Source organism: Lampetra planeri, chromosome 39, assembly GCF_965212315.1.
Source record: "Lampetra planeri chromosome 39, kcLamPlan1.2.h2, whole genome shotgun sequence".
Classification (NCBI taxonomy): domain Eukaryota; kingdom Metazoa; phylum Chordata; class Hyperoartia; order Petromyzontiformes; family Petromyzontidae; genus Lampetra; species Lampetra planeri.
The window spans coordinates 8,721,847-8,743,339 of record NC_136145.1 but is presented as its reverse complement, the minus strand read 5'-3'; the positions used below and the strand labels follow the sequence as shown (position 1 = coordinate 8,743,339).

The 21,493-nt window shown below is 54.5% G+C and overlaps 1 protein-coding gene across 3 annotated transcripts in view; it reads left to right on the top strand.

The window, feature by feature from the left end:
* The window catches only part of LOC144731599 (solute carrier family 12 member 1-like), a 129,692-nt gene that overhangs the window by 32,585 nt on the left and 75,614 nt on the right, over nt 1-21,493 (top strand). For all 3 annotated transcript variants that reach the window (XM_078612775.1, XM_078612773.1, XM_078612774.1), the window contains exons 3-4: nt 10,895-11,026; nt 18,556-18,631. In XM_078612775.1, the coding sequence (XP_078468901.1) occupies nt 10,895-11,026; nt 18,556-18,631 (208 nt within the window). The remainder of the gene's footprint in view (nt 1-10,894; nt 11,027-18,555; nt 18,632-21,493) is intronic.

Genomic DNA, 21,493 nt, shown 5'->3' with positions numbered 1-21,493 from the left:
TACTGCCTGAACATGAATTCATATGAAACACAGCTCCTGGGACCCTAGTTGGCTCGGACAAATGTATTTGTAAATTAACTGTATTACAATGCATTGCATTTCCAGGGTTCCTTTTTGATGGGACAGCCTGGATAATGCGGCAATGTACAGTGGCCAGTGCTCAATTTCAGCCCCCGGTCTGTCCAGCTCTGTAACCCCAGCAATACATTTCCACATCTGGCCGCACCACATCCAGTATTGCCCTCCTGGCTGTCCACGCCAGTGGCTACTGATTAGTCACCAGGAGAGCATCGAGCGGCTAACGAGCGCGTGAGAGGCACGCGCAACATGATCCGCTTGGCCCAAACCGCGGCACGCACGCGCCGGCACGCGCGGGGGACGCGCGGCGGACGCGTGGTTCGTGGCACCCAGCTCGTGCCACCCACGGTGGAGTTTTGTGCGGCGCGGTGGTCGCGGTGCAACGGTTGGCCGCTCCGTGAGCGGACGCGGTCGGTGCCACGCGGGCCCCACGGCGTCGCACGATCCCTCCGCGGTTCTGTCCTCAGCTCCAGATTGAACGAGTCCCCAACCCCCCGTGCCCCCCCCCCCGTTGCCCCCCCCCCCCCGTGCTCTGCCCTCCGCCCGCACGAGCCAGGCAGATGCCAGCTGCGGTGATCGACTCCCCCGAGGGCCTCGTCGTTACATTGCACTCGCCAAAGTTTCCATTTAAAAGGAGGAGGGGGGGGGAGGAAGTGGTGATTTTGGAGTGGGAGGCGTTTGATTTGTCACTTTGGTTGGCGGTGGCATGGGGGAAGTAACGAACAATCTATTTTTATTTTAGCAGTCGAGGCCCAAAGAGCGACGTGGCTCTTTTTTTAGAAGCGACCTGGCCACAAACGACAGCTCAACGAAGTGGCTTGTCATGTGGAAATGTACAGCAGCCAAATACTCTAAGCACATGTACATTCTACATGTGGAGGGAAAAGCCGGAGGACCCGTAGAAAGATCCACACGACTATGGAGAGAACACGCTAACTCCAAATATACAGCAGCAGGCGTCGGTGTCGTCTTCGAACCCATGACCTCCTGTATACCAGGCGAGGAAGTTAACATCTCGCCGTCGTGGTGGAGTCTGGGTGGGGGTGGGTAGGCAGATAAGAGTTCACGCAGACTCGCTCGGTACACGGAGTCGGTGTTCTGCCCGTTTGTGTCGCGTATCTGTGGGGTGCGTTTCCGGCGTCGCGCCGCGCGTCGTCTGGCACGGCGTTCAACACGGCGCCGTGCGCGCGCCGGGGAGATTCCCGCTCCCGAATTCTGATCTTGGAAGATGCCACCTCGGCACGCGAAGCAAAACGTTGGACACCAAGCGACGCGCTCTCGGTCGTGTCCACCGCGTCGCTCCGCGAGGTGCTTTTTCCAAGACCAGAATTCGGGAACGGGAATCTCCCCGGCGCGCGGAATGAAACGTCGGACGCGGTGGAGAACGCGTCGGAGAGCTTGGCGTGCCCCCGGCTTGGTCGACGCGATTCGTTGGCTGCCCTTCCCCGCCGCTCGTTCCTTCCAGGCCGCCAGTGTTCTTATTCATTGTTGGCGCGCCAGTGGAAATGTTTGCTCGTAGGAAAACAAACATTTGACGATTAAAGAAATGCTCGAGATATTTGTTCTGGAACAGGGGTGGGGGGCGGGGGGGAGGTGACGTTGGACGCAATCCGAGCGCTCCCCGCCCTCTGTCCGCGTCGCCTGCTGCCCCGCGTGGGAAGATCCGCGCGATCGTTCCGGTCGAGCGCAGCAATGTGGCGGATCGTTTGCGGAGGCAGCGCGCGATGCGAAACGTCGGACGTCGCGCCGAAACAACCCCCACGGCGCGGCTCCAACGCACCGGACGTGGGGGTTGGGAGAGTTGGACGGCAAGGCCGCCGAACGCCTGCGTGGACGTTGCGTTAACCGGCACCGACCTTAACTCCTGCGGGGTGTTTGGCCGCCCGTAAGCGGCGCGGTTTGGTGACATTGCGTTGCCCGGTTCGTGGGGTTCATGAGCAGAGCGCTTCGGTGTGAACGCACGGGGGAAGAGATGCACCGAAGCGGGCAACGTAAACGGCTCAAGCCCGAGGGCTTTGCCAACTCTGGTTGCACAGGCTTTTTGTGGGCTGTGGTTGGAAGTCGAAGCGTATGGTGGTGGATTAGTGTGCAAATTGTCGAATTTTGTTTATGATGACAAAAACATGCGAATTAACTTTTTTTTCGGGGAATTTTCTTTCATTAGCCACAGTCCACATGCGATGGTTTAATCATTTTAAATAAAAACTGGGGAGAGGAGGCCCGGGGTGGGTGGCTCAGAGGTCAGAGCGCTGTGCTGCTGCTGCTGAGATACCCTGGGTTTGAATCTGGCTTTCAGCCGGGCATTGAGTGTATCGAGTTGGTGGACATTGCCCTTTCAAACCAATGATTGCGCAATAATATTACTAAGAATGGTTTAATTGTTTTTTTTTACTAAATGCGGATATATATTTTTTTCCCTAAATGTAGATATTTTCCAGCTTCCCAGAATTGGCAGCCATACGACAATGATTTATCTTCAGCAGGGGCCCGTGGAAAATCGTACTTGGAGGTGTGTTTGTGCATTTATAAAAATGGTTGCGGGTAATGAAACGCAGAATTTGTTTTTGGCGTATTTCCTTCTGGAGACAACCGTCCTTAACAACTGGCGATGCAGCGCCCTGCAGGAAATCAGAATCCGAATATTTATACTGGAGGAATCCGATGAGCTATAAAGATGTCCAGTCGGGGCGGGTTAGAACGTTACAACAACAAACAGTACAAACACATTAAAGTAGTGTAAAGTACAATAAAGGTAAACAAATCTCCCAAATACATACAAAATAAAACGAAACCATCCCCAGCCTTGGTAGCGGCAAAGCTGCTGGAGTGGACGAGCTTCGCCCAGAGGTTTTTAAAATCGCTTGACCAGTGTAGGAGTTTCGTGGTTAACACGCCTCTTCAATGTTGCATGGATGGCGGGTACAGTACCTCTGGATTGGCGAATTGGGGCCGTGGTTCCCATTTTTTTGAAAGGGGTCCAGAGGATGTGCTCCAACTACAGAGGAATCGCACTACTCTTCGTCCCAGGTAAAGCCTGTGCCAGAGTGCTTCAGAGGAAGCTCCGCCCGGCAGAGGTCGCAAACGGGTTTTGATTCCTTACCCGTACCCGGCCGCACCAGGGTCGCAAACGGGTACCCGTACCCGGCCGTACCCGTACCCTACCCGTACCCGGCCGGGTACGGGTAGGGTACGGGTATCGGGTACCTGATTGCGACCTCTGGGATGAAGCCATGTTGCAGGCGCGGGTGGGTTGATTCTCGGAACTTGAATTGTGAGAAGAGACAAGACGTTGGGAAATGAGTGACAAACGGTTACTCACCAGTGACTCACGGCCTACCCGTACCCTGCCGGGTACGGGTAACCGGGTATCGGGTAGGGTTCGGGTATCGGGTACCCGGTTGCGACCTCTGCCGCCCGGTGATCGAGCCTCAAATTCAGGAGGAACAATGCGGATTCCGTCATGGTCGTGGAACAATGGGCCAGCACTTTTCCATTTCACAGATATTTTGAGGAGTCATGGGAGTGATTTTCCAGTCTGCTTTGTAGACTTGGAGAAAGGATATGAGCGTGTTCCCCGCAATGTCTTGTGGGAGGTGCTGCGGGAGTATGATGCACCGGTGCCGCTTTTGTGCGTTATCCGGTCCCTCTATTCCCGGAGTGAGAGCTGTGTCCGTATTCTTGGTGTTAAATCAAAGTCGTTCGCTGTGGTTGTTGGACTCCGCCAAGGGGGTGGGGGGGGGGGGTGTCTTGTCTCGTCTCTTGTTCGTGAATTTCATGGACAACGGGATATCAAGGCGCAGCTGAGGTACGGAGAGTATCCGGTACGGGGGCATGGAGGTGGCGTCGCTGCTTTTAGCAGACGACGTTGTCCTCTTTGCCTCGTCAGTCTGTGGTCTCCAGCGGGCACTCGAGCGGTTTGATGCCGAGTGTGAAGCGGCTGGGATGAGGGTCGGTACCTCCAAATCTGAGGTCATGGTTCACTCCTGGGAGACGGTGGATTGTTCTCTCCAGGTGAGGGGGGAACAGCTGCCCTTAGTGGAGGAGTCTAAGTACCTCGGGGTCTCTTTCGCGAGTGATGGTAAGTGGGAGCCGGAGATTGGCCGGCGGATCGGTGCGGCGTCCGCGGTGTTGCGGGCGCTGTACCACTCCGTGGTAGTGAAGCGGAAGCTGAGTTCTCGAACAGAGTTCTCGGTCTACAGCTCAATCTACGTTCCCACCCTCACCTATGCTCATGAGCTTTGGGTAATGACCGAAAGGATGAGATTGCGGGTACAAGGGGCCGAAATGAGGTTTCTCCGCAGGGTTGCCGGGCTCACCACTCTCCGTGATCGGGTGAGGAGCTCGGTAATCCAGGAGAGCCTCAGAGTCGAGCCGCTGCTCCTCCGGATCAAGTGGAGCCAGTTGAAGTGGTTCGGGCACCTGGTAAGGATGCCCCCCCCGGGAGACTCCCCCTGGAACTGTACTGGGAAGCAGCAACGTCCCACTGGGAGAAGACCCCGTGGCCTGCCCAGGACACGCTGGCGGGACTTTGTTGTTCGGCTGGCCTGGGAATGCCTGAGAATGCACAGGACGAGCTAGAGTCTGTGTATAGTAGTGTACTGTGTATAGTAGTGTATGGCGTAAGGTAGTGTAGTGTATAGTAGTGTAGTAGTGTATAGTAGTGGAGTGCTAGAGTCTGTCGCCAGGGAAAGGGAGGTCTCGACCGCCCCTACTCAACACGCTGCCGCCGCAACCCTCACCAGGACAAGCGGACTGATAAATTAATGAGCAAATTAACATCGCCATCCTATGAGTCAAAAGCCCACTGAGGTATGCATTTATGCCGTGACGCGACGACAATTGCGCAACTGGAATTAAACTATAGGGGTTGGCGGGGGTAGAAAAAAAAACGCTGAGCCGACGGCTTTCTCCAAAGGCTCCGCAAAAAGCTCACCGTCATCGATAAAAGCGAGGGGTGGCTTTCGCGTTGTCTAACCAGCTGGTCGTGTTTACGTAACGCCGTGTGGCAGCAGCAGCAGAGCCGGCAGCGGCAGAGCCACTGGGAAGTGTGCGCGGCCGATATTTTTTGGCAGATCTTATCCTCCACTGTAGGTCCCGTGCCGTCCCCCTTTTGAAGTGCCGAGGGTCGCGACCTCCGTGCCGCGGCGAGGAGCCCCTCGCCGGCGTCGCACGTGCGATGGCGAGCGCACAAAAACCCCACAACCCCCGAAGCGTAACTTGCCTGGCACGAGTGCTGTCGTGACGTCGCCGCCACTGCTTGGTGGCGGCTGTTTTTGTTTGTGTGTGGTAAGGGGAGGGGGCTGATGGGTCTGTGTCCCAGGGGCAAAGCTACCTAATTCTGGCGCTGTAACAGCACCCAACCCATTCCTTTAGCAATGTGCGATTTCTAGGCGTCTGATGCGTACGTTAGTGTAATTCCGAAGCGGTTTGCGGTACCGGGGCACAGTGCGTCAAATGATTTTTAGGACTGTGTTGCAGATAGTAGAGATGTCCTGTCCCCACTTTCCTGGCCCACTGGCTCGTGGAGAATTGCTCTCACGAAATACGGGCAGAGTCGGGGGGGGGGGGGTCGCGATCGAACAAAACCGACTCTCGTACCCTCGCTGGGATTATGGCGATGGTGTGTTCATGTTCGTGCGTGCCTCAAATCGTCGACTCATTCGGTCGACGAGGCAAATTCTCTAAAACTCCAGATGATTACCGACACTGATGCCCCATCTGGACCTTTAGGGTGATTTTTTTTTTTAAATTGACCCGAGGTTGTTGTCTAATTTGTTATAACTGCACCATTGTAGTCCCTGGTGGCAGTGTAGATAATGGCAGTGATAATGACGATGATGATAACGTTGATGATGAGTCACGGCGATGACTATGACTGATGACGGTGACAGTGATGATGACGACAATGATGATGATGGTGACCTTTTTTAACGCCGCCCAGGCCGGGTCCGCGTGGATGAGTTCGAGAGCGAGTGAAGGCCCTCTGAGCACCCGGCCGACCTGGCGCCACTGGCAGATAACAACAACGGCAGTGGCGGCAGTGGTTTGTGGCAGCGGCAGCAGCAGCAGCAGCAGCTGCAGCTGCCGCAGCCACTGCTACAGCAACGGTTTCCATTCGCCAGAGCGTGTGTCTGCGGCGGCGCTACTGTAAATGTTTATTGAGACGTGTGCACGCTGTCGCTGACCGTGTTTGCGTTGCACGCAACAGATAGGGCTCGTGTTCATCGCCGCACAAAGCCACGTGCCGGTGGGGCAGTGGTGCCTCCCTTCTCAGGTTCCCGTCGCTGCTGTTTCCTTTCGCCAGGGGTGGGCGTAACGACGACTCGCGATTTGTCCGTTAGTTTCGGTTCCCTATTTTTCCACGTCTTTTCCCCTCCCCCCTGCCGTGGCACGAGCATTAAGAATTAATTGGGAACTTTCACACGCCGAGAGTGTGACCTCCCCCCCCACACCGCCTTTTTTATTTTAGAGAACGGCCCACGGAAGAGGATAACGCAGAGCTACTTCCCGAGTTCCCTTCCTTCAAAGTGACCTCAGGTTCACGCAGTATGAGGGAAGTGCGGTGGGGGGAGGTGGCAGTCAAACAAAGAATTTTAATTATCAGAACTGAAAATTTTATTTGTAAAAAAAATGTTCCGTGTGCGGTCATTCGTGACCGTTGGCTCTTGAGAAACCTGGTGTCATCACAGGCAGCAGCTGGAACCCGGATTGGAACCTCGGAACTCCGAGCCACCTGGCACCACCTCACTAGCAGGGCAGCTCGCGATGCTTGTGGCGAGCCGTCTGCGTAATAATTAACGTTTATAAGCAAATAACGCACGACCACGAGGTGTACGCTCTGCTAATGCTGAGGGTGCAGTGGTGACCTAGTGGTGGGCGTGCCACGCGGTGAGAACGGCGACCTGAGTTGGATACCGGGCCACGTCTAACGTGCGTGGCGAGCGATGTTTGTACCGGCCCCTGGAACTTAACCCCCCCCCATTGTACACCAGCCCCACGTTGGACCGGTGCGGTGAAGTATGGTCAAACAACCACCCATTACCAACATCGCATGCATAGGAAGGCCTTCCTCATAGAAAAATTACGCTGCAGGTTACTCTTTCGGGATTGTGCACAGAATTCCTCGCCCACTACCGCCGACACCTGGCCGGACATTGCCGAGAAGCGGTCGCGTCAGTGAGGCTCTCCTGGGCGAATGTACGACGTGAAGAGAATACAGAAGAGAGGCGGTTGAAAATAGTCGGCGATTCTCAGAGCAGAAACACACGGGGGCTAAATCGAACCGCCGCGCGAGGTGTGGCGGACGCGAAAGGTTATTCCGCTCCTATTCACGATCGCAAATCTTCGCCATCCTAACCTGGCGAGTTAAGCGGTCGCACGTCCTCGGAAAATACGGAGCATCGGCGTTGTGGGATTTGGGCGCGTCGACCCGAGTTTGGGTGACGTCATTGCTGCTGCGTCGTGAGCAGCGTGCGCCCGGGTACCCCCCTTTGGTGTCGTTGTTGTCGTCGTTGCTAAGCGTGTCTCTGTGTAGCTGCTGTCATGAGCCGAACTGATAACCGGAGCCGGGCCCAGCTATCGGATACTCTCTGCGTGCCAGCTGCCCTGTCGTGCCGCCCTGGCGCGTCGTTTCCGCCTTCTCGCCAGGTGTCGCCATTGAAATGCGAACGAAGCCGCTGTGCACCGCACGAGCCTGATGATTGCTAAACGCACCTCCGATTTAGCACGGTTGGCTACGAATGGTATGGTGCGATTTAAAAGTTCGACATACATACATACAAACACGTACCGTGTGGTGTAGGGTGTAGCAATTTGTTTGCAATGAGTCTGGTATTTAACACACAGGCTCTCGTAATCATAACCGCCCGCTGATGATGGTTGTGACGACCAGCGAAACATCGTACCCAGTTGTTAAACGTGGTGTCGGTCGCTCTCTAGCAACAACACACCCAGTGGTGCTTTTGAAGCAGTAATAAATTGACACGATCATCACGTGACAACTTTATGAATTGCCTGTGCTAGTCATAAAGTACGGCACACTTTTTGCTTGCATGATCTGACCCACAAACCAATAATTAGGAGTCGTAATGTTGTTTTATTTTCGCACACTGCAGTTCATGCTAATTACATCGCACAGCGCTTTGGATTTTTGTAACGTGCAGAGTTTTCGCATGGAGGCGAGGGAAACCTCAGAGGGAAGTTGGCCATAGCCAGTGGCCAAGCTCTGTTGTCCTATAATAGGATATTTGGCCAACTCCAAATTTAAGATGGATATATTTGTGAGTGTGTGTGTGTATACGTGTGTGACATATGAGTGGGTGGATTGGTTGCCTAGTGATTAGCACTGCACTGCAAACTCTGAGCAACCCAAGTTCGATTCCCGGCCACGGCTAACATCAGTGGCAATTTTATCTGAACCGGTTCTGGGCTTCTTAAAATGAGTACCTGGTTAAAGTGCAAACATTGTTCTTTCTCTACGTCACATGGAATGCGTTTAGTCATCGTCACGGCGCATGCGGCGCGCAATGGCGTAATATGTAATTCAACGGAGAAGATTGAACTCGGAACAAACTCGGTAACAATGCAACGTTGGGTCATGTTGGCATCTTCTTGGAATTGTTAGGCCAACGTTGGCGTGTCCTTCTGACCGTTGGGCTAACGATGGCATGGTCTTGTGACCTTTGGGCTAACGTTGCCATGACCTTGTGACCTTTGGGCCAACGTTGGCATGTCCTTGTGACCTTTGGGCCAACGTTCCGTGTTTACTGGGACCACACTGCGTCGGGTCACAAGGAACGGCATTTGTGCTGCTGTTCGCTGCAGACTGCCATGCCTGTGCGCTTCCAAGCGAGGGCGAGACATTCTGTACATTTATTCCTGGTCAGGAGGGACAGGACCTGTGTTATTACATTTCCAGTTTTTTCTGCGGAATTTTAGCACTGAGGTGCAGCCGCGAGGCAGCGAGCGGGACGAGCCGCGGGGAGGGCCAACCCAGAAACCGTGCCGACGTCGGGCCAACGTTGACACGTGGGCGGAACCATTGGTCCAATGTTGGCCTCACAATTGGCCCTAGGTTGGCCCAATTTCCCATGTTTACTGGGAAGCCGTCGGTGAGGAGCGGTAATTACTCTCCACCCCGTGCCCTCGTTCTACCGCCGCGGCCACTACGGCGTCGCGTGGAAACAAACAGCGAAAATCCCTTGGAGAGTAACGTACCGATACTTGGTGTGGGTTTCTCTCTCTAGCGGTGTGTAAATACGGCCGCAGCAACTGTTGGGGGCATTCGGTGTGGAGAGAAGCGGTCGGTTGGTCCTCGGCAGTGGAGAGAAGAGGAAGGTCTTCAAGCCTGGACATGAACATGGGCAGGGAGTCAACAGCATGGTCGGCAGGGGGGGTGAAGGGAGTTCTAGACTACGGGGGCATCGGCGCCGTTGCTACGTGTCGTAGAATGCAAACTGCAAGATTCTCTAAATCAGTGGGTCTTAACCTGGAGGTGCGAGATGCCCTTTCTGAGAACCAAAGGGGGGAGGGTGGGAGGGGGGTGCAAGCTGCAGTAAAGGCTAAGAAACCACTGCTCTAAATGGTGCTTCATCCGAAGGCGCTGGTCAAAATGTGGGACGTTATCGTCGCAAGGGGAAGCCGGCAGCAACAGGGCGGTGCGCGTTCTCAACGAAGGCAGCTCCGCAAAATTTCTGCGACCTCACGGTGAAGAGGTTGTTTTGTTAAAGTTTTCCAGATGATAGGTACGGGATGTGATTTTTTTGAAGGCGTTGGTAGATTTATTAAAAGAAAAGGCCTGAGGTTCGACGCACACAGCCAACATTGCTTTCTCCATCGGCACCACCCCGGCGTGGATGATGAAGTCCGTTAGTCCGAGGTACGTCCGATGGCACTGCGGTATTTTACGAACGTTCCCGTTCCAAGACAGGGGGGGACAGATTATTTATATCTGGATCGCAGTCCTAAATTAGTCAACGCGCTCAGCCCAAGCCAAAAAAGCCATGCCGTGATTGCACTGACGATTTACCCTCCGAATTTAAATGGTCTTGGATGCGATTGCAAAATAGCGGAACTGCGCTAATGTAACAACACATCCGAAAAAAATCGATAACGTGATCATAAAGTAGCGTGCTGTGACGCGCAAGTGCTTTTTTTGTTTCTTGTCCACGTCTTGTGGGGGAACGAAATGGGAAATAGTCGTTGAGACATTTGTAGGCAAATGAACGTTTCGCGAGGAAGGAAATCGGCGAAACGTTGCTTTGCTCGCACGACCAGAAACTTCCGGCAAACCTGCGTCTCCGGAACCGCATGCTGGCTCTTTTAAGGAACTGCTCCGTGGCGTTATAAAATGCCGCCTCTTGTCATATCGGTTGCCGACCCCCTGGCCCCTAAGGTCACCCGAATTGTCAGATTCTCAGAAGCTGAGTAAGTGTACAGGTGACCCACAGTTGCTTGCACCCAGCAATCTTGGGCGTTGGGGCGTCGAATTAAAGTTGCCGAGCGTCTCCTCGTTTGCGTTGGGAGACTGTCTTCGGGTGCTACGGTTCCCTCCCCCCCCCGTGAAGCCAAACTCTCACTGTCCCTCTCACTGTACCAGCACCCTCCTGGGAGAGGCTTGAGACTCGAGAGAGGCTTTTTTCCGATGTAAATTGCGGGCTTTATTATTGTGTTTTTTTTAATTTGCTAATTTTAGGAATGCGATTTAGTTCGGGGAATAATTATTATTGTTTTTACCACGAGAGAGAGGCAGTTTTGAGCTGTTATGCACCATCTCCCCACTCACGCGGGATCACCGTCTCGCCCCAACCGTGGCCAGGAGCAAGGGGACGGCATGGGAGACATGGACGGGCTGGTGAACGGAGAAGGCGCCTCCGCAGGGAGCGCCACCCTGCTGCAGACGGGCGACCAGGGCGGCGTCGTCAAGTTCGGCTGGATCAAGGGGGTGCTGGTGCGTCACCGGCAGCTTCCGCACGGCACGCTGACGATCCACCAAAAAACACACGCACACGCACCGCTGGCTCGCCGGGCTCTCGACAATGCCAGGGCCAACCTGAACCCACTCACCCAGATAAATCCAACCTACTGGCCGCCCGATGCGCCAGCTCGCTCGCCCGTTCACTCGCTCGCCTACCTGCTCGCCCCTCGCACTTCACGGCCTATTCAGTAAACTTCCCTCCTACTCAACTATCCATGTACTCACCCACGGACCCACCTACTTACTCACCTACTCTCGTAGCCTCACCCACCCATCCATCACTTAATCACCTGCCCACCTTCTTCCCCACTCTCACGAACAACCACACCCCCAACCCACCCACTCATGCACCCAATCAACCACAGACCCACCCACCCGTCAACTCGCCCATCCACCTACTCAAGCAATCCACCCACCACCCGTACACTTGCTCATCCATCCACCCACCCAGTCAACCAATTACCCACTGATATACTGAACCATCCTTCCCCCCCCTGCCTACCTAATCACCCACCCACCCAGTCCACCAACCAACCAACCATATACTCACCCACCTACCCAACCAGCGAATCACCCACACACCCATGAGCTCACTCGCCAACCATGCTATCAGCTACACATCCCTCTTGAGTCACAATTCAAGCTTCAATTTCAGGGGGACGGTGAATCATCATTGCCGCAGCAGTAACGGTGAGTAGTGGTCTATAAATGCCCGCGTACATAGACTGTTACGATGGCAAGATGTTAACGACCTCGCCTGGTATGCAGGAGATCGTGAGTTCGATCCCTACCCAGACGCCTGCTGGAAATTTGGAGTTTGCGTGTCTTTCTGTCCTCGTGATCGCGTGGATTCTTCTCCAGGTCCCCCGGTTTTTCCCTCCACATTTAGAAAAACATCCGTCTTGAATATTTGGCAGCGATACATTTCCACGTGATAATAAGCCACTTTGTTGAGCTATCATTTGTGGCCAGGTCGCTTCCAAAAAAAGAGCTGTGTAGTTCAGTGGGCCTTACCTGGTAAAATAAAAAATAGTTGATGCTTTAGTTTAGTTACATGATCACTCGGCGGCAGTGGCAGTGTCTTCTGGGCTCCTCGCCATGGCTTGGGGGAATTGGAAAACCCCGAGCAGATTGCCGGCACTCTCAAATTGGAAGGCGCTATCCATCATGGCCACGACGTGTTAACCCCCAACCCCACCAAAATCCCGCCCGCCCGTCCACTCCACGTTAACTCTTGTGCGGCACAACCGCGCACGAAATTTCTCGCAGAGTGAACTCGTCACGTTAGCCGGGTGGCGAAGGCAAAGGCGACGCTCTGTCATTGCTCGTGCCACTGCTGGTGGAAGGACCCCTCCCCATTAGGAGAAGTTCTGCACGCTGGGCAGACGTCTCAGAAGAGGTGTAAGTGCCCCACACACGACGGACCTCCATATCTGCTAATTGTGGCTCGAACCCATTCATACCATAATACAGGGTTTTTTTGGGGCTGTATCGCATATATATCAATGTGTCCGCGGGGTGGAGAGAGACGGCGGTGGGGGTGATTTTAAGAAACTTTATCCGTTGTTTCAACGGCCACTTTGTGTTGAGTTTGTCCTTTCCCCACACCTCCGATTAGCACGTTTAGCTACATACGGTGCAAAAGAAGTTCAATATACATACATATGCTCTGGAATTTGCGACCTCAGGATTGCAAGTCCAGCGTGCTGCCAAGCATCGTACCCAACCCTTAACCGCGTCCACACAAACCATGGTAGATGTCTCTTACTGGCTGTGACATGGACAATTAAATACTCTCCAGTGTGTGACTGTGGTAGCCCAGAGCATACCATGGCATATTTAACAACTCAATGCGCCTGATTCACGTGTGCAAAGGAGGAAGCCTCATCACAGTGAAACGCCACTCCTGATGCAATTATTCGTCCCAGCCACCTCGTTATAAAATTGAAGCAGCTGGTCTCTATCTACGCGAGTCGTACAAAGAAGAAGATCATTCCACCAATGGGGCAACATCCAACCACTTGCGTCCATTTATAAATAGATGGGAGGATTTCAGGAGGGGCACGACTCCATGAGCAGCGGTGGAACGCGGGCACGTGTTTTGTAAAAAACGTCAAATGTTGTTGCACCTGAGGTCCAACTCGACTCGGTTGGCACCGAGGACCCACCGTAGAGGAACACGGCATGTGGTGGTTTGTTTGGTTTTCGGAAGAAAAATAATAGCTCCGTGTGAACTTCTCCGGCGGTTTTGGTGAGCCAAGTGCACATTAGTGCTGCACTCGAGAGCGGATTAAGCGACTGCTCGCGAAGCGATTTTGGCAGTGGGCACACACTGTCGATGCGCGCACCACAACGACAACCGCTGTACACCGCTAAGTGGCGGTGATGTCACCACGGCGCTTGTGCCAGGCTGGGTGCACTTTGAGGCCGCGTGAAGTGCCGATGGCCTGCCAGCAGGAGGTCACGGGACAGACCAAGGTGCCGTGGGTTGACCGACTCAGATAACTGGCTGATGCATTTTAGCCACCTGGTGCTCCGCTCATTGTTGTGAGTGTCACTCTACCCTGTGTTGTTGCTGCAGAGCGACTGCCTCCAACTCTCCAGCAGTGTCCTTCACGGGCCACCTTCAAAACAGGCCGATCTTGATCAGTCCTGTTCAAGTCCAATCAATTCCATGTAATAAAATGCAAGAAGCGTCGTAGTAAAATCTTAGTTGATACCACATTCTGCCGTTGCTACAAAAAATCGGGACACATCACGGGAAGAAGCAGAAGAGCTCGCGAGAACAGAAGAATAGAGCGCTTCCGTGTAAATGCATCGTCCTTGAGTGGTTTGCGCGATTTACTCAACCCGATCAAAAACCGTCGACTTTTGAACGTTGCGGGAAATCCGAAGAGTCTTCCCGCAACTCCGCAGCGGCTGCCTCGACGACGGGAGAGCCGGGGACGGGCGGCGGTACCCGCTCCCGCGTCGTGCGGAAGGCCGCCGTGCGTTTCTGAGCTGCGCTCTGGGCAGACGAACGGTGACTCCTCCAAGCGTCCGCCGTTGACGTCGTCGGTCTCCTCTGGCGTGCGGCGAGCAAGGGGGGTGGAGGGTTGGTGACCGTTTGAGTGGCAGCTCGGTACCTCCGATGTCAGCACGGTCGGATTTGTACGGCGCAAAAGAAGTTCTACAAACTACAAACAGCTGCCGAGTATGCAGGCGGCGCAACCGCACCGGAGCCCGGCGGGGTCGGAGGGGAGCGCAGGGGCAGCGAGGCAGCGGGGTGGTCTGGAGGGTGGGGGAGGCAATCGCATGGAGGGCCCCCACCCCCTCCCCCTCCCCCCTACATTTAATTTTCTTGAGTCTGGGGCCCATCGCCAGCCACGCTACCTACGCGGCTGCCTGGCGGGAGAACGGTTCGCCTCGGCAATCCGCAGCGGCAGCCCTGCTCTTTGCTAAGGCTGCATTTATGCTATGCAGGGGTTGCCAATTAACCGGAGCGAGGGTGGTTCATGCATGTAGGGGTTAACACTCGAGGGAGATATCCACTGTACCTCGATTTCAAAATAACATTGCCGCCGCCGTACGCATAGAAACCGGCTCGCCGATGGCGGGGGGGGGGGGGGGCACGCTCCAGCGGGGGATCGGGGGGGGGGCCGTTTGCGGCGCATCGTGCGGCCCCCGGCTCGGATTGGCACGTACGCGATTCGCGTTGCCGCTCGCTCGTAGGAATTGTTTTTACGTAGAGGATTTCATAACGGATTTTCCATGATCCCGTCGCACAATGGCCGGGGGGCGTTCAACTGACAAGAGGACATTGGGGTGTTCCAAAGCGGGGGGCCTCGTGATGTGGATGGTCGTCTTCATCCGCTGCGCTCAGATCACTCCACTGCCAGATGAAGGCCTCGCTGAGCCGCCGCCACCACTTCTCACGATCCTGCGGCGTAGTGAATCCGCCTAGCGCCCGACCACGGGCCATCTCTCCGGTCGGCGTCCTCTCGGACGCGTTCCGTGCCTTTTTAGCCGCCGATTTGCTGTATTCCACCTCGACAACGAGGGTCGGTCCTCCAGACGGGGCCCTCCCGCGTGTCGTGCGTGGCGATTTGGTCAAACCCAGAAGGCGTCCCGGCCGTACCCGGTGGCTCGCATCCCCCACCCTTGCTCCTTCACCCTTTACCCAACGCGACCTGCTGGTAGATCTAGAGCCGTGGTGTAGGAGCTGTCGGTCGTGTAAGTGAAGCGGGGAACGGAGTTTGTCAATTTGCACTGGGGTCACATGAACCCACTGATGGTGATTTTACAGCCCCTGTCTCGATTCACTGCTGGATGAAGACCGCCCGACCGCAGTGTCCGTCACGGGTTTTGTTTGTCCGTTCTTCACCACGGCTGGTCACGGTGCGTGTTGGTGAGGGGAGCACTAATTGCCCAGAAACTGCTCATCCTCTTCACGCCCCTTATCTAAGCTTTACTGGAAGAGTTTGCTGCTGCTGCTGCTGATAAACCCCCGCGAAAACGAGACGGGCAGAGACGTCGGGTCTCGTCGTGCTCTGTCAATGACCTCCTAACATTTTTATTTTTTTTCTCCTGGAGTAGTAGCGGTGCTGTTGCTGGGCTTGTCTCTCCCGCACTGGAATCTGCGCTCTCACGGAAGAGCCCCAGTCGCCGTTAATGGACTTGACAGCTCTGCTGAAGAGGCATTTCATGCATCCGTGTGCAAATGTCACGTTCACCCACTCGAGTGGATTTTGAATCCCCTTTGTTTTTAAACGACCCCATTCATCGAAGTCGCCGGAGGAGCGCGTACTACAACTTTTTGTGTAAGAAAAATAATACAAATAACCTGGCCGTTTTTTAAATTCTTTATTTTCCAAACAACCACGGGCAATTGGCCTCCACCTAAAAGTCTGCCTCGCCTGGGCCTCACGCGTGCTGACCTTTAATCCAAGACTCTCTCCTCGTGACCACGTAGAGGATGAAATCGCAGGTTGCCTCGCGTACAATCTCGTAATAACGTCATTTATATCGCGCCTTGGCGAAGGCGCGCTACAGAGAATTCACAATGGTAAGTACGAATGGCGTGTTGAAGATGAGGTGAATAAAATAGATGAGAGGAGGTGATTGGGCGAACCTGTGATGCGTGCATGAAGTAAAAATGTACGAGAGCAAATAATGTTGACTAATGGATTGGATGGAAGTGGAATGAGTGTGAGCCATGGAGAGGGATTGTGAAGAGCGAGCAGGAATGGTGGTAGTGGTTATAAGGGGTAGTGGAGTGAGCTATTGGAAAAAAAAAAATTTAGTTTTGAGGGAGGAGCGGAAACGTGCGTGAGCGAAGGTGGCCGCTTAACACGGAGGGGAAGTTTGTTCCAGTGAAGGCAGCGGGGGGGGGGGGGCGAGAGGAGAGAAAGGGCATAAGCGTGGTTGAGCAGCAGCAGGAGGAGGAACGGAGAGAGATGACAAAGCCTGAGAACGTGGAGGGCGAGAAGGGACACAGAAGGGATACAAGAGTGGCAAGATATGGTGGGGCAAGACCATGAAGGAATTTTTTAGACAGCGGAGAGGAATTTGAACAGGCAGCGATAATAAACAGATCCTCCTGTATCTGAGGTCAAAGTGATTTCTTCATCAAATTAGTATTGAGGTGGTGCCCAAGTTCCTGTTTGCAGTCCTGAGGCAGTGGTGGAATTTCCCCATCCCGAAATCTTGAGAGTTTGTCCGTGTATCTGAAAAGCAATGGAAAATAGTGGATCGGCTAAAGGTCAGCTGGTAGAGAAAGCTGCAGTACTAATCGTGGGGTGACAGCCGGGGTCAACTCTTTCTCATCAACCTGAATCCTTCGCCTCGATCATCAACCTGTGGTCACAACGCTGGACCTGGAGGTCGACGCTGTTTGTCCACAGAACGTGCCTCTCCCTGCCATGGAAACGGAAAATTTTCCAGCACTGACCGAGGAGGGTCAGCCGGTAAGGGAAGAGGGCTCCGTGCTCGTTAAGGGTGCGGGGGAGAGACTCTGGGCCCTGGCCGACGATTTTCGAGAGGCGGGCGCGGCAGATTAGGTCGCTCTCTGGTCACGTGCGCAGTGCGTTGACGACGATGACGTCGTGGCGGCCAGCGGACGGAGATGCGCCCAAGAGAGGACGTTCACCTCAGAGACGCAACAAGAATGACATGAAAGCAACACAAGATTTCGGGGTTAAAATAATTTTCCTTAGCCTCGTCAAACCAAACCCAAAACCGGCCGAACCGTGCATGTGAAAGTTGCCGTGGGTGTTTGTAAATACACCCCCCCCTCCCTCTCCTGCTCGTTATCGCTGGAATCTACGCCCAACTCGAGTCAGCAACCCCGGTCTTGAGACATCGCCGCCCGCGTTTGGTTTGGCGATTCCCTGCCCCCAGGTTCAGTGTCACCAGCGCGATGACGAGATAACAGCGGCACGGTTGGCCGCCACCACCGCTTCCTGGAGATGGTGGTGTGGTGAGGGTGGTGGGGGGGTAGAGAGAGGGAGGAGTCTGGATCCGATCCATCGCATGACTCATTGGGGTCATCCTAAGCACACTGTTGGTGTAGCATTGAATTGTCTAAATAATATATTTCCGCGCCGTCATTTTTTATTCCAATTTTTTCATCAGCGTTCCACGTTATATTCAGAGCTCTGCAGCTAGCATTGCATCACTCTGTGCTGGAGAAAGGTTACTGGAAGATTAGCACGGTTGGCTACGTACGGTGCAAAATGTCTCTACGCGAGAGATGCTAAGGGGTGTTTCTTTTCACGGCATCGTTCCAATCGCACAATCGGGGTGAAATTCAGGAAAAATATATTATTTGTGTTTGTTTTTGTTAAAGAAGCAAGTGTGCCCGCATGCGCCATGGGTGGCTGCCTCCGATGCCCCCGACCGGTACAATTTGGCGCAATGCCGAATTTCCCGAAAGGTCAAGTCCCCCGGTGCAGCCGTGAAAATAATGGTTTTCAAAAGTCGACCTTTTTTATAGAGCGCCACCCACCAACACGGACACGGGGTGGGGGAGGGGGGCGCCACCACGGGGTCGGACGGGGGGCCTCTGGCCGCGGCCGCACAGGTCACTCACCGGGGTGGGGTGTGTGGAGCATCGCGGTCAGCGCTGCAGTCGAACCCGGCAACCCGAGTTCGATTCCCGTTCATGGCCAACAACCCATCGGCACTTGGGAGACAAAAGGCGCCGGATGTGGTGCTGCCCCCACCCCTTCCATGTGTCGTGCCGGCCTTCGTAGGTGCTCACTAACCGCACTTGCCTCAAAAGTCTGTAAAGGCTAAACGGGGGATCTTTGTCTTTGCAGTGGCAGCGTCGTGAGTGTACGTATCAACCACGTGTGGGGGCTTCTGTTCGGTTGTCTAAGTTGTGTACATCGGCACGGGTACTGGGGGGGGGGACAGGGCAGTGACCTCTGCTGGCGAAATAGGCGCTTGCCGACGCGACTGACGTTCCAGCAGTCTAGTCTGTCTAACGGAGGGATGTTTGGCGTGCCGTCTGCGTCTGACAGGTACGATGCATGCTCAACATCTGGGGCGTGATGCTCTTCATCCGCCTGTCGTGGATCGTCGGGCAGGCCGGCATAGGTACGTTTCCACCCCCTCCGTCGTTTTGCGTCGTTCGTGTGCGCGTCTCCTCTGCTCTTGGTGTTTGTTTTAAACCTGTCGAGGTAGCCGAACGTCTGAGCGACCTGTGGGAGCATGCAGGTGTGGCCCGGGGCTCGCCGGAGGTGAGCGTTTTAACCCCCAGCTGTAAGTTGAGGGGTAAAACGACTTGTTCACCAGGAGGTTGATGAAGCGCCGGGGTGACGAGTCGCGTTTCGATTGAAGAATCAATGATTCGTTCTTGCGTTGCGGTGAATGTCGCGGCTTTTAAGTTGAAGGCGGTAATTAATTTACAGTCATTCTGTCAATCCACTGCTCGATGAATGCCTCCTCCATGCTGTGTCGGTCACGGTTGTTTGAACATACTTCACCACGCCGGTCGGTGCGGTCCTGCGGATGGGAGTGGAGCCAGGACCATTTTGAGATATCGGACTCTGATCGTCGGGTTCACGATGCATTGTCCAAACCACTGCACCACCTGCTCCCGCACACGTGTTGGTAGTACCTAAATTCATAATGAATACTTTACAGTTGCCGAAGGAAAACCTCCACCACATCGTGTCGTGTGCTTGTGTGTTTGTGTGCACGCGTGTGCGCGTGCATTCGAATTGAAAATAACAATTTAACACGCACACAATTTGCGCGTATCGCGAGCTCGACAAATCAATGTGAATCGATACACATCCTAGTTGTCGTCTTCTTCTTCTGCCGCGTGGAAATAGCAACGTTCAACAAGGGGAGATGTCGCGTGTTTACTTCCAGTCAAGGACATCATTGCAGAAGTGGCTCGTAAGGGGTGACTGTTCACGGCGGCGCGCTCCGTTGGGTGGCATTCGCCCGCGCAGTTGCAGCGCGAGTTGTCCCGTAATCCTCGTCGCCCCACGTGCATCGCGTGTGAGCCCCCGTCGCCCCCCGTGGGAAGACCTGGTGCAGGTTACAATTACTCCGAATGTCTTGGGTCCTAACCATCACGCTCGAGTTGATGGTTTTCATCCTGGGCGCCGTGGTGGCGAGATGTTAACTACCTTGCTTGCAGGAGGTCGTGGGTTCAATCCCGACCCTTGACGCCTGCTGTATATTTGGAGTTTGCATGTCTCTCTCCCCGTTGTCGTGGGGATTTTTCTCCGGGTCCCTTTAGTGTTTCCCTCCGCATTTAGAAACGTGCGCTTGGAGTATTTGGCTGCTATAAATTTCCACGTGATAAGCCACTTCGTTGAGCTATTATCTGTGGCCAGGTTGCTTCTGAAAAAGAGCTATATAGGTCAGTGGGGCTTACCTGGTAAAATAAAAAATAGTTTAGTTTATAATGTGATTAAAACCTCGAAGTACACGAGCCCTCTTCTGCGACGGCAGCTGGCCATGGCCACTGGCCGTAGAACGTTGGTGCCACTGTGTGGAGAACGTGCACTGCCCCGGGCACTGGCTTGGCGGGGCAGCCGTGTGGACAGAACGTGCCAGGCCGTGTGGAGCCGGTTTTATTTAGCGCCGGACTTTTCGCTCCGTGGGTCACTCCGCTTTTGAGCCTCGACTGGAGCGAGCTGTGGTGAGAAAGAGGGAGAGAGAAAGAAAGTAAAAAAAAACTAATAATAGATTTTTCGTTTATCTGTTTCGGTAGTTGAACGGAGTAAAACATTTTTGTTGACGTCCGGCGCTTTGTAAACAAATAGAGTGTGTGGCAGTGGGGTTTATCTGGCGCGCGGTTTGTGTGCAGGGCCCTGAGCTCGCGACCTCCGAGCCCAGAGCACTGCGTCGTATCTGAGTGAACACACATTCAAAAACGCCAGTGGTGGACAAATAGGCCGTTAATTCTGCGGCATTAGCCCCGGCTTGGCAGTTGCGCCGAAAAATGAATGCTCAGTACGGGCGGGCGGGAGGGGGATACCTGGATCGGTTGCAGGTCACAACGATGCACTCGCTCACCCACTCGTCCGCTCACTAACTCGCCCACACACTCGTCCACTCACTAACTCGCCCACACACTCGTCCACTCACTAACTCGCCCACACACTCGCCGCACTGCAGGTCACAACGACGCACTCGCTCACCCACTCGTCCACTCACTAACTCGTCCACACACTCGTCCGCTCACTAACTCGTCCACACACTCGTCCGCTCACTAACTCGCCCACACACTCGCCGCACTGCAGGTCACAACGACGCACGAGCTCACCCACTCGTCCACTCACTAACTCGCCCACACACTCGCCGCACTGCAGGTCACCTCACTTCTCCATCTGCCTCTTCCCTCGCTCTGCTCCACTTGGGAATTCCCTCCCCCCATCGTCTCTTTCTCCCCCCCCTCCAAGCGCTTTGATAGTGCAGTTTGTGGCTGGCCACGTGACGTTTTGGGCTTGATGAGTCTGTGCCCATCTACTGTGTAAACAAAAAAAAAGCAAGCTTATGCACGCACGCACCGATGCACGCACGCACCGATGCACGCACGCACCGATGCGAGCGTGCGCAGTGACGTGCGTGAGCCATGCCTATGCCGCCCGACAATCGCCTTCACGCTAGTTTGCCTGTGGCGATTTGCACACACCAGGAGTGCGGTACGTCATCGGCACGCTCGCTCGCTCGCATCCGAACACGGGGCGCGCTTGTTAGTGGGCGCAATTAACTCGAGAAGCATCGCGCGCTTGGCAGAAATGCGCACTCGCACAAAAACACTCCTGTTGTAAGTGCTTCGTGAACTAAAATATATATAAAAACAAATGGCCAGAATCAAATGTACTTGAATATAGCACTTGTGTTATATATACTGAAAGGCAAAGATGCCGCTGTGTAGCGTGCACAGGCTGTTGGGGTGAGCGCAATTGGCGACGGCAGTTTCGGTGGACAACAAGT